We start from the raw sequence: 11,578 nt of genomic DNA on the forward strand, positions 1-11,578 counted from the left end.
GGGCTTCATCTGTCTGGATTGGTAATTCACGACGCGTTCTCGACCTTCGTCGTAACCGAGCCAATTGAGAGAGCGACGATTGTCGAAGTTGCACAGTGGCCACTGTTACGCTTAGCATTATTTTCAAGAAACATTCCACCCAACGTTTCTAACTCAATCCTACAATGTAAGGACAGTAAGCATACTGACTGCGTGGTACAGTGGCAAGGAATCAACGCAAATTTCGTGACTGGCATTCCACCACCACGCAATTCTAGCATCAACAAATACTCGAAAGATCAATTAGAACACCATAAACTTCAGGGATAAAAAAATAAGCGAACGGATCTACGCTTACCGATCCAATGTCTAGTCACCTACCCAAAAATACGCTTTAGTATCAATTTGACCACGGGCCCCACATTGTTTGCACTAACTTAGCGTAGTGAAGGCAAATCACCTGATCGAAGTCCGCAGCGGACACTTTATCAAGCGCCGAAGTCTCATAACAAACGCAATTTTAGTGTAAAATCAGCGCAACTCGTAGTAAAACCCGGAACCAAGCGCAATCTGACAAAAATTCGGGCAGTGCTACGCATTTATCTGGCCGTCACACCCTGAATTTGGCGAAACCCAAACCACTCCACGAACAACGAAGCAGCGATTGAACCTCAAAGTTGCGTCAGCATCGCCGCCTGGGCGATGGAAACGACGACATATTGGCACCTCACCGGCCGAAGCCACAAACCTTCAGCAGAGACACGCAATCGAGAAATGCAGCACGTGATCTGCCAAACCTGGCCCCGTGATTCTTATGAAAACCCACCGGCACCGCTCCGTAAACAACTTCTCTATACTGCGTCGCCATCTGGCTTGAGCAATCTGGCCATGATCCCATCTGGCCGGCTCAAGCCACAAACTTCACAAGGCGCGGGGACTCCGAAAATTAATCACGAGGGGGCAGCCGTCTCGCCGGATTACCAATTTGGATCGCTTCTAGATTGTAGATTCTAAAAACGATCATATTCGGAGTGAAGGACTTGAAGTGATCTGGGATGATTATTTTCGAGGTATGCGACCCACTCGAAACGGTATTAACTCCGGTACCGACTTGTACTTGCGCGCAGCACCAAGACAAAACTGCTCCTAAGCACCGAGAGCCGACTGTTGCTGCACGAGCGCTCCGCAGCAGAGACTCGGTCCGGACAGACAGATGAAGAGCAACCTGGCGTTTCCTTTCGAACAAAGACATCGCGCCAGAATCTTCGGCGAAGTTGACTGAAGACAGGACAAAGCAGCCTTTGCAGAGTTCGGCGAGCACGCAGTCGTGCCGTGGTCGATCTTAAACGCAGTCCTTGCACCGACATCCACAGCTTATAGCAGCTGAACCAGGAACGACAAAGCTCCAATGAGAAACATATCGCGACGCCTTCCGCCGCCAACGCCCGATGCACACATGAATAATATCTTTGCGTAGACTTCCGGTAGCCCGTGCACTTGCGGCAAGCATGCTTCCTTTTTTGGGCTGTAGGCTACAGTCATTGTCGACATGAAGCGGTGCTTGCTGTAGATCTAGTAGACGATCTTCTTTAGATCTTTGTTACTGGCGCAATCTCCGGACGTGTAGATGTAGTACTTGATTGTTGAATGCTTTCTTGATGATGCAACATTTGTACACAGTGTACCACCGTACTAGTCTTCACCGTAAGTACACGATCGATCGAAGCGGTCGGTGGCACAGTGCTGCCCACGCGCGCCTTGTTGCCCGTTCATTTTAGGTTGACGGCAGTCTTGAAGTGGTCAGAGGTTGCAGTCACTGGTGCCGCCACCAGATCGGCGCCCGGCTACAGTTGTAGATCTCGTGCACTGGGGTCAAGACACTGAAGAGCCGTGAGGGCGGTAGGGTTGCTGCAGTGCTCTGCAGTCGTGTCCTTGACACTGACCTTTGTAGTGGTTGTCACTGTTGCTACATACACCGAGGTGCTGCCGGATCGAGCCTGATCCACTGGGTAGCTGTGGTTTGAGTAGTCTTGGATCCAAATGGGGCGGGTCTGACGGAACACAATCGACCGATGCATACATGTGAAATCGGATAGGACAAGTGGTCACTATTCTGCAGACCTACCTCGTAATCGTTGAGTTGCGCGAGCGCGTCCTTGTTCTCGGGCTGACAGGTCGGTCTTCGTCCAGACCCGATGGCGTGTTACATACTAGAACAACATGGTCTCTGTCGGTATCGGCGCAGTAAACGAGTGTGCTATGATAGGGCTTGTTAGCGACCAGCTGGCATAAGGCAGCACACACCATGATGAAGAACACACAGGAATTGTACGATCGAATGTCGAAGAGACCGGAGAGGGTCTCCGACTGCGTCTTAAAGTCGCCAAATCTGAAGTGACACTGAGCGGCAGAAAGCGGATCGGCTTTCAGTACCACGGTTCAATCTCAGTGCTCGTCGCTACCGCAGCCTGCAGCTGCTCGTTCTGCCAGTGAAGCACTCGACGGGGGGAGAGGACGTCGCTGCCAATAATAACTCAAAAATAAAATGTGTGACTTGTGAAAAAAAAACTACTGAAGTAAAAATACGGATACACTTTGAAGATCAAAACGATTCATGATGAAATTCTTAAAAGAATAATTATAATGAACTAAGCGACGCTTCATGACGTTTGCTGTGCACACTGTCACCATAATGGCGCCCATGCACCTCGAACTACAAGGACAAAAGCCTTGAAGACTCTTGTCTTGTTACAAGGCCACTTAACATTACTGCAGTTTCGACACATGGTACGACGTATTGAGTGGATCACGTAGCTAATTGATACAAGCTACATCTCATGAAGCAACTGTCAAGTACATGTATTGCTCAACATGCACATTGTTATCATAGAGATGGGCACTCGTACCAGAGCACCAATGACAGCAAGCATGAGCTCTGATGTTTATCGCTGTCCTCGCACAAATGCCACTGATACAATTACTACATGCAGAACCTGAGAGGGGCATAGTGGTGCGAGTACCACGCAAAGCTGACATCCACAAAAGTACGCATGCTATAAACTCGGACGGGTTAATCCGGACGTGCACCATGCACGTACGTGCACTGCATGGTGGGGCTATGACCTCCCACGAACGATCTAGAACTCCACATCAGACATGAAGAGGATGCTGTCGGCGGGTCTTTGAGAATCAGAAGCGCTAGAATACATTCCGTATCGACTGGTGCGAGTTAGCTGGATGAAATACGCATTACACTGTTTATCTCAATGATTTCAAACCATATCTACGACTTGCATATCTTCGCCTGATCCAATGCATATTGACTGTCCAGCCGTGCTGTACTTCAATCGTTTGTATGTAAGGATGCATCGCTATGCTGCTCTACCTTCTATTGATTCGCTGTATTTCTTGTCGGCGCTTTCCATTGTTTCCGGTTGCCGAATGACTGGCAGCCCCTCGTTTGAGGTTCGTAATAATGATTGGCACCCATTATTAAACCATTCTTGAAGTTTAAGTTTCGTAATAATGATTGGCACCCATTGTCGAAGTTCGTAACGTTTCTCAGCAGTATCCATTTTACGAGGTTGCTGGGACCTGCGGGCACCCCGTCGCTCTCTCAGTGTCGTCTCTCACTCTACCATTCACCTACTCCAGCACAAGCCAAGCGTGTGGGGGCGACGGTAAGGGCAGGATGCGTCCTGTGGATCCTATCTGGATCGTGTCGTGGAATCCTCGTCTTTCATCGACACGAAACTACTTCGAGCGACCTACGACGCGTGTGTCGAGGCGTTGCCCACTGCCGGCATGGACCCTTCGGCGTTGATTCAGATGGTCAACGTGCTGTCGCTCACGCTGGCACAACTGGCTGGGTCACTGGTCCAGGCCTCGAAGGATATTGATAGTTTGTTAGAGGAAGGCTGGACGGCGTACAACGACAGCAAGGCCAAGCCTGACACCCTCACTCGAGCTGTCGTGACGTGTATGTTCCAGCCAGTATTCCTGCTGCGAGCTGAGCTGACTTCGACGATGAAGCTCTGGCTGGCAGAGTTTATCCGCTTTGGCTCGAGACACAGACCCAATGTGGTCTTCCACTTGGCGTGTCGCTTATGTCAAACGTGGCGTGCACACCCAGTGTCGGCTCTGTCCTTTGTAGACGAGCTGGTGGAGCTGCTGCTGTATAAGGAACCTTTGATCGACGAGAAGGAGCAGCTGGCAACGGATGCGGGTGCTCCATTCCAAGGATTCCAAGGCTATTCTCCTCTCGATGGCAACCAGACAGCAGCGGTCACGACCCACGCCAAGGACAGATTTGTGCGGCTTGTCATGTTGAGCTTCGTGGACGACGTCGCTGTCGACAAGAGCTCGTCCAGTAACGATACGCAGCAGCTCTTTGATGCTCTGACAGCTCGACTTCTGAAGCTCAATGTGACGCCTGAGTGGCAGAAGCAACACATGCTCAACAGCGATGGGTTCGGCAAGAAACTGCGCTCCTGGCAGGCTCTCTGCATCGTCAGTGCACACGTGACCAAGTCGCAGCTGACAGAGTTGCTTCCTACTCTAGCTACTGCATTTGCTGTGCCTCAACTGCCCAGTGTTCGCTACTACATGGAGCTGTTCGGTATGCGGATGGCTGCCAAGTTCCCAACGGAGATTTGCTCTGGCGTGTTGCTGCCCATGCTTGGCGATGCGAATCTGATGCCACAAGTGGGCGCTTCACTGTTACTTGTGTCGGCGTATCTGGTGGACACCAAGCTGGACGACAACAGTCTTGACGTCGACTGTGGAGAACTGCTGGAGACCATGTTGCCGTGGTTGAATACGTCTCATGGCTACACTCGAGTACTGGCTCAGTATCTGCTGGCCAAGGTGCTTCCTCGCCACATCCACTACTTGAAACAAAGCTCTAAAGACACTCCAGGTCTTCGCTTTCTGGAGGGCACGGCGCGTTATCTGAGCAACAACAAGGAGTGCAAGCGAATGCTACGACGTCAAGCTCGACAACTGGACGAGTTCCACCCGGACTACGAGAGTTCGTTGCTGGGGATGCTCTCTTCTGGCTTCATTAGCGAGTTCGGAGAGCTCTTACCTCGTGACGACGCTTTGCGCTTCAGTGAACAGCTCAAGACTGCCATGAACGAGCTCTACGCGCAGTACCAGCTCGAGAACTTCCCTCCAACTCCTTCAGAGCAGAAGAGCAGCATGGAGGCGGATAGCGTAAGTGGATTCCTCACTGTGCAGCGTAAAATTGACACGACGGCGCTGCTGCTGGAGGACAGTGCGCTCCCTGCAGCGATGCGTGCCGACTTTGACGCAGCACGACGTGGAGCGACGCTGAACGCCCGTCAACGACCTCGACAGCCTCTTATCATGTGTGCAAGCTTGGTGGACAAGGTCCCGAATCTGGCTGGACTGGCACGGACTTGCGAGATCTTCAACGCTCAGAAACTGGTCGTGCCGAACCTGCGGATGACGCAGCAGGACGTCACGTTCGTGAATGTCAGCGCCACGGCTCACAAGTGGATGCCACTGGAAGAAGTGCGACCTCAAGGTGACGATTTACGACGAGCACTTGTGCGATGGAAGCGCGAGGGCTACACGATTGTGGCAGTGGAGCAAACGGCGTCCAGTGTGAGTCTCGCGAGCTACACGCTGCCCCGTAAGATGGTGCTGGTGTTGGGGCGAGAGAAGGAAGGGATCCCGGTCGAAGTGCTGCAGCTTGTCGACGTGTGTGTGGAAATCCCCCAGTTTGGACTGGTACGCTCACTGAATGTGCACGTGAGCGGGGCTCTGGTGCTGTGGGAGTACACGCAGCAGCAATTGATGTCTGGAGCGCTCGAGTCGACTCTCTAGATACAGGTCGATGCTTCTCTTTAGACGGAGACGCATGGTACTATCAAGGACTAGTACGCTGTGCTCCGTGTCGTCCTGGCTTCGTTCTCTGGAGTGCTTGATGCTGTCGAAGCCGGCTGGATTCCTTCTTCTTGGCGATGTCCGAGTGCACTACGTGAGATCTAGGCTACGTTGTTCATCTTCTGGCCCAAGTCGACGAGCTGACCCAAGTGGACTCTGCAGAGTGAGGTCGCGGTGGAGGAAATGGGTGCATGTCTCGTGGCGTGCAAGATGGACGTTCCGGCTCGAGACTTCTGTGTGCTTGGTAGTTAGTCGTCTTGGCGCATGGAGTGGGACAGTTTTGGTTACTTGTAAAGCGAAGTTCACCTTGGCGAAGAAGACTTTGGCGAAGAAGACTTGAAGGTCGAAGAGGGCTTGAGAGGGTTGCTGCAAATTGCAGAGTGAGGTCAAAGCTGCAAGGAGCACTCTCAGACGGCACCAGGGCTGAACTGCGACGACAAGTGGGTGGACTGTAGAGCTGGTGATAGACACAAAGGTAGAGAAAATAATCCAATAGCTCTTTACAACAGCAGCCACTTGAGATCTCCTTCAACATGTGACTTCGTAAAGGCTCGCCGATTGTTTCAATTGATGCGTAAATGTGTGTGCTCCGACAGGTGGCTGAGCGTTTACAGTCCCCACAAGCTTCGTGGAATGGGGCAGGTCGTCTCTTAGCGTCTGAATAGAGCAATCACAATGCAAATCTTCAAATATTTACGCCTCGCTATTGCTGAAAGTGTCACGATTGCAGCATACTTCCAGAGAACCATAAATCTCAGCAGATTATCAAGTGATAGCAGCTCAGTATCAACAGCAAATGTGCCACCAAATGGAACAAACCGAGAGCGACGATTGTCGAAGTTGCACAGTGGCCACTGTTACGCTTAGCATTATTTTCAAGAAACATTCCACCCAACGTTTCCAACTCAATCCTACAATGTAAGGACAGTAAGCATACTGACTGCGTGGTACAGTGGCAAGGAATCAACGCAATTTTCGTGACTGGCATTCCACCACCACGCAATTCTAGCATCAACAAATACTCGAAAGATCAATTAGAACACCATAAACTTCAGGGATAAAAAAATAAGCGAACGGATCTACGCTTACCGATCCAATGTCTAGTCACCTACCCAAAAATACGCTTTAGTATCAATTTGACCACGGGCCCCACATTGTTTGCACTAACTTAGCGTAGTGAAGGCAAATCACCTGATCGAAGTCCGCAGCGGACACTTTATCAAGCGCCGAAGTCTCATAACAAACGCAATTTTAGTGTAAAATCAGCGCAACTCGTAGTAAAACCCGGAACCAAGCGCAATCTGACAAAAATTCGGGCAGTGCTACGCATTTATCTGGCCGTCACACCCTGAATTTGGCGAAACCCAAACCACTCCACGAACAACGAAGCAGCGATTGAACCTCAAAGTTGCGTCAGCATCGCCGCCTGGGCGATGGAAACGACGACATATTGGCACCTCACCGGCCGAAGCCACCAACCTTGAGCAGAGACACGCAATCGAGAAATGCAGCACGTGATCTGCCAAACCTGGCCCCGTGATTCTTATGAAAACCCACCGGCACCGCTCCGTAAACAACTTCTCTATACTGCGTCGCCATCTGGCTTGAGCAATCTGGCCATGATCCCATCTGGCCGGCTCAAGCCACAAACTTCACAAGGCGCGGGGACTCCGAAAATTATCACGAGGGGGCAGCCGTCTCGCCGGATTACCAATTTGGATCGCTTCTAGATTGTAGATTCTAAAAACGATCATATTCGGAGTGAAAGACTTGAAGTGATCTGGGATGATTATTTCGAGTATGTCGACCCACTCGAAACGGTATAACTCCGGTACCCACTCTGTACTCTGCGCGCAGCACCAGACACAACTCGCTCCTAAGCACCGAGAGCCGACTCGTTGCTGCACGCAGCGCTCCGCAGCAGAGACTCGTCCGGACAGACAGATGAGAGCACTGCGTTTCTTTCGAACAAGACATCGCGCCAGAATCTTCGGCGAAGTTGACTGAAGACAGGACAAAGCAGCCTTTGCAGAGTTCGGCGAGCACGCAGTCGTGCCGTGGTCGATCTTAAACGCAGTCCCTTGCACCGACATCCACAGCTTATAGCAGCTGAACCAGGAACGACAAAGCTCCAATGAGAAACATATCGCGACGCCTTCCGCCGCCAACGCCCGATGCACACATGAATAATATCTTTGCGTAGACTTCCGGTAGCCCGTGCACTTGCGGCAAGCATGCTTCCTTTTTTGGGCTGTAGGCTACAGTCATTGTCGACATGAAGCGGTGCTTGCTGTAGATCTAGTAGACGATCTTCTTTAGATCTTTGTTACTGGCGCAATCTCCGGACGTGTAGATGTAGTACTTGATTGTTGAATGCTTTCTTGATGATGCAACATTTGTACACAGTGTACCACCGTACTAGTCTTCACCGTAAGTACACGATCGATCGAAGCGGTCGGTGGCACAGTGCTGCCCACGCGCGCCTTGTTGCCCGTTCATTTTAGGTTGACGGCAGTCTTGAAGTGGTCAGAGGTTGCAGTCACTGGTGCCGCCACCAGATCGGCGCCCGGCTACAGTTGTAGATCTCGTGCACTGGGGTCAAGACACTGAAGAGCCGTGAGGACGGTAGGGTTGCTGCAGTGCTCTGCAGTCGTGTCCTTGACACTGACCTTTGTAGTGGTTGTCACTGTTGCTACATACACCGAGGTGCTGCCGGATCGAGCCTGATCCACTGGGTAGCTGTGGTTTGAGTAGTCTTGGATCCAAATGGGGCGGGTCTGACGGAACACAATCGACCGATGCATACATGTGAAATCGGATAGGACAAGTGGTCACTATTCTGCAGACCTACCTCGTAATCGTTGAGTTGCGCGAGCGCGTCCCTGTTCTCGGGCTGACAGGTCGGTCTTCGTCCAGACCCGATGGCGTGTTACATACTAGAACAACATGGTCTCTGTCGGTATCGGCGCAGTAAACGAGTGTGCTATGATAGGGCTTGTTAGCGACCAGCTGGCATAAGGCAGCACACACCATGATGAAGAACACACAGGAATTGTACGATCGAATGTCGAAGAGACCGGAGAGGGTCTCCGACTGCGTCTTAAAGTCGCCAAATCTGAAGTGACACTGAGCGGCAGAAAGCGGATCGGCTTTCAGTACCACGGTTCAATCTCAGTGCTCGTCGCTACCGCAGCCTGCAGCTGCTCGTTCTGCCAGTGAAGCACTCGACGGGGGGAGAGGACGTCGCTGCCAATAATAACTCAAAAATAAAATGTGTGACTTGTGAAAAAAAAAAACTACTGAAGTAAAAATACGGATACACTTTGAAGATCAAAACGATTCATGATGAAATTCTTAAAAGAATAATTATAATGAACTAAGCGACGCTTCATGACGTTTGCTGTGCACACTGTCACCATAATGGCGCCCATGCACCTCGAACTACAAGGACAAAAGCCTTGAAGACTCTTGTCTTGTTACAAGGCCACTTAACATTACTGCAGTTTCGACACATGGTACGACGTATTGAGTGGATCACGTAGCTAATTGATACAAGCTACATCTCATGAAGCAACTGTCAAGTACATGTATTGCTCAACATGCACATTGTTATCATAGAGATGGGCACTCGTACCAGAGCACCAATGACAGCAAGCATGAGCTCTGATGTTTATCGCTGTCCTCGCACAAATGCCACTGATACAATTACTACATGCAGAACCTGAGAGGGGCATAGTGGTGCGAGTGCCACGCAAAGTTGACATCCACAAAAGTACGCATGCTATAAACTCGGACGGGTTAATCCGGACGTGCACCATGCACGTACGTGCACTGCATGGTGGGGCTATGACCTCCCACGAACGATCTAGAATTCCACATCAGACATGAAGAGGATGCTGTCGGCGGGTCTTTGAGAATCAGAAGCGCTAGAATACATTCCGTATCGACTACAAACAATTCTGTTGGTGCGAGTTAGCTGGATGAAATACGCATTACTGTTTATCTCAATGATTTCAAACCATATCTACGACTTGCATATCTTCGCCTGATCCAATGCATATTGACTGTCCAGCCGTGCTGTACTTCAATCGTTTGTATGTAAGGATGCATCGCTATGCTGCTCTACCTTCTATTGATTCGCTGTATTTCTTGTCGGCGCTTTCCATTGTTTCCGGTTGCCGAATGACTGGCAGCCCCTCGTTTGAGGTTCGTAATAATGATTGGCACCCATTATTAAACCATTCTTGAAGTTTAAGTTTCGTAATAATGATTGGCACCCATTGTCGAAGTTCGTAACGTTTCTCAGCAGTATCCATTTTACGAGGTTGCTGGGACCTGCGGGCACCCCGTCGCTCTCTCAGTGTCGTCTCTCACTCTACCATTCACCTACTCCAGCACAAGCCAAGCGTGTGGGGGCGACGGTAAGGGCAGGATGCGTCCTGTGGATCCTATCTGGATCGTGTCGTGGAATCCTCGTCTTTCATCGACACGAAACTACTTCGAGCGACCTACGACGCGTGTGTCGAGGCGTTGCCCACTGCCGGCATGGACCCTTCGGCGTTGATTCAGATGGTCAACGTGCTGTCTCTCACGCTGGCTCAACTGGCTGGGTCACTGGTCCAGGCCTCGAAGGATATTGATAGTTTGTTAGAGGAAGTCTGGACGGCGTACAACGACAGCAAGGCCAAGCCTGACGCGCTCACTCGAGCTGTCGTGACGTGTATGTTCCAGCCAGTATTCCTGCTGCGAGCTGAGCTGACTTCGACGATGAAGCTCTGGCTGGCAGGGTTTATCCGCTTTGGCTCGAGACACAGACCCAACGTGGTCTTCCACTTGGCGTGTCGCTTATGTCAAACGTGGCGTGCACACCCAGTGTCGGCTCTGTCCTTTGTAGACGAGCTGGTGGAGCTGCTGCTGTATAAGGAACCTTTGATCGACGAGAAGGAGCAGCTGGCAACGGATGCGGGTGCTCCATTCCAAGGATTCCAAGGCTATTCTCCTCTCGATGGCAACCAGACAGCAGCGGTCACGACCCACGCCAAGGACAGATTTGTGCGGCTTGTCATGTTGAGCTTCGTGGACGACGTCGCTGTCGACAAGAGCTCGTCCAGTAACGATACGCAGCAGCTCTTTGATGCTCTGACAGCTCGACTTCTGAAGCTCAATGTGACGCCTGAGTGGCAGAAGCAACACATGCTCAACAGCGATGGGTTCGGCAAGAAACTGCGCTCCTGGCAGGCTCTCTGCATCGTCAGTGCACACGTGACCAAGTCGCAGCTGACAGAGTTGCTTCCTACTCTAGCTACTGCATTTGCTGTGCCTCAACTGCCCAGTGTTCGCTACTACATGGAGCTGTTCGGTATGCGGATGGCTGCCAAGTTCCCAACGGAGATTTGCTCTGGCGTGTTGCTGCCCATGCTTGGCGATGCGAATCTGATGCCACAAGTGGGCGCTTCACTGTTACTTGTGTCGGCGTATCTGGTGGACACCAAGCTGGACGACAACAGTCTTGACGTCGACTGTGGAGAACTGCTGGAGACCATGTTGCCGTGGTTGAATACGTCTCATGGCTACACTCGAGTACTGGCTCAGTATCTGCTGGCCAAGGTGCTTCCTCGCCACATCCACTACTTGAAACAAAGCTCTAAAGACACTCCAGGTCTCCGCTTCTGGAGGGCACGGCGCGTTA

The 11,578-nt window shown here is 51.3% G+C and overlaps 2 protein-coding genes across 2 annotated transcripts; both read left to right on the forward strand.

The window, feature by feature from the left end:
• Positions 1-3,783: 3,783 nt before the first annotated feature.
• On the forward strand, positions 3,784-5,829 carry PITG_17222 (SpoU rRNA Methylase family; the record flags this gene model as incomplete). The annotated part of the gene is made up of 1 exon (XM_002896826.1): positions 3,784-5,829. The coding sequence occupies one exon, from the start codon at positions 3,784-3,786 to the stop codon at positions 5,827-5,829; it is 2,046 nt and encodes a 681-aa protein (XP_002896872.1).
• A 4,605-nt stretch (positions 5,830-10,434) lies between these two features.
• Positions 10,435-11,537, forward strand: PITG_17223 (uncharacterized protein; the record flags this gene model as incomplete). The annotated part of the gene is made up of 2 exons (XM_002896827.1): positions 10,435-11,248; positions 11,482-11,537. The coding sequence occupies 2 exons, from the start codon at positions 10,435-10,437 to the stop codon at positions 11,535-11,537; spliced, it is 870 nt and encodes a 289-aa protein (XP_002896873.1).
• Positions 11,538-11,578: the final 41 nt, after the last annotated feature.

The sequence above is a fragment of the Phytophthora infestans genome, genomic scaffold, assembly GCF_000142945.1.
Source record: "Phytophthora infestans T30-4 supercont1.52 genomic scaffold, whole genome shotgun sequence".
NCBI classification, from domain to species: domain Eukaryota; phylum Oomycota; class Peronosporomycetes; order Peronosporales; family Peronosporaceae; genus Phytophthora; species Phytophthora infestans.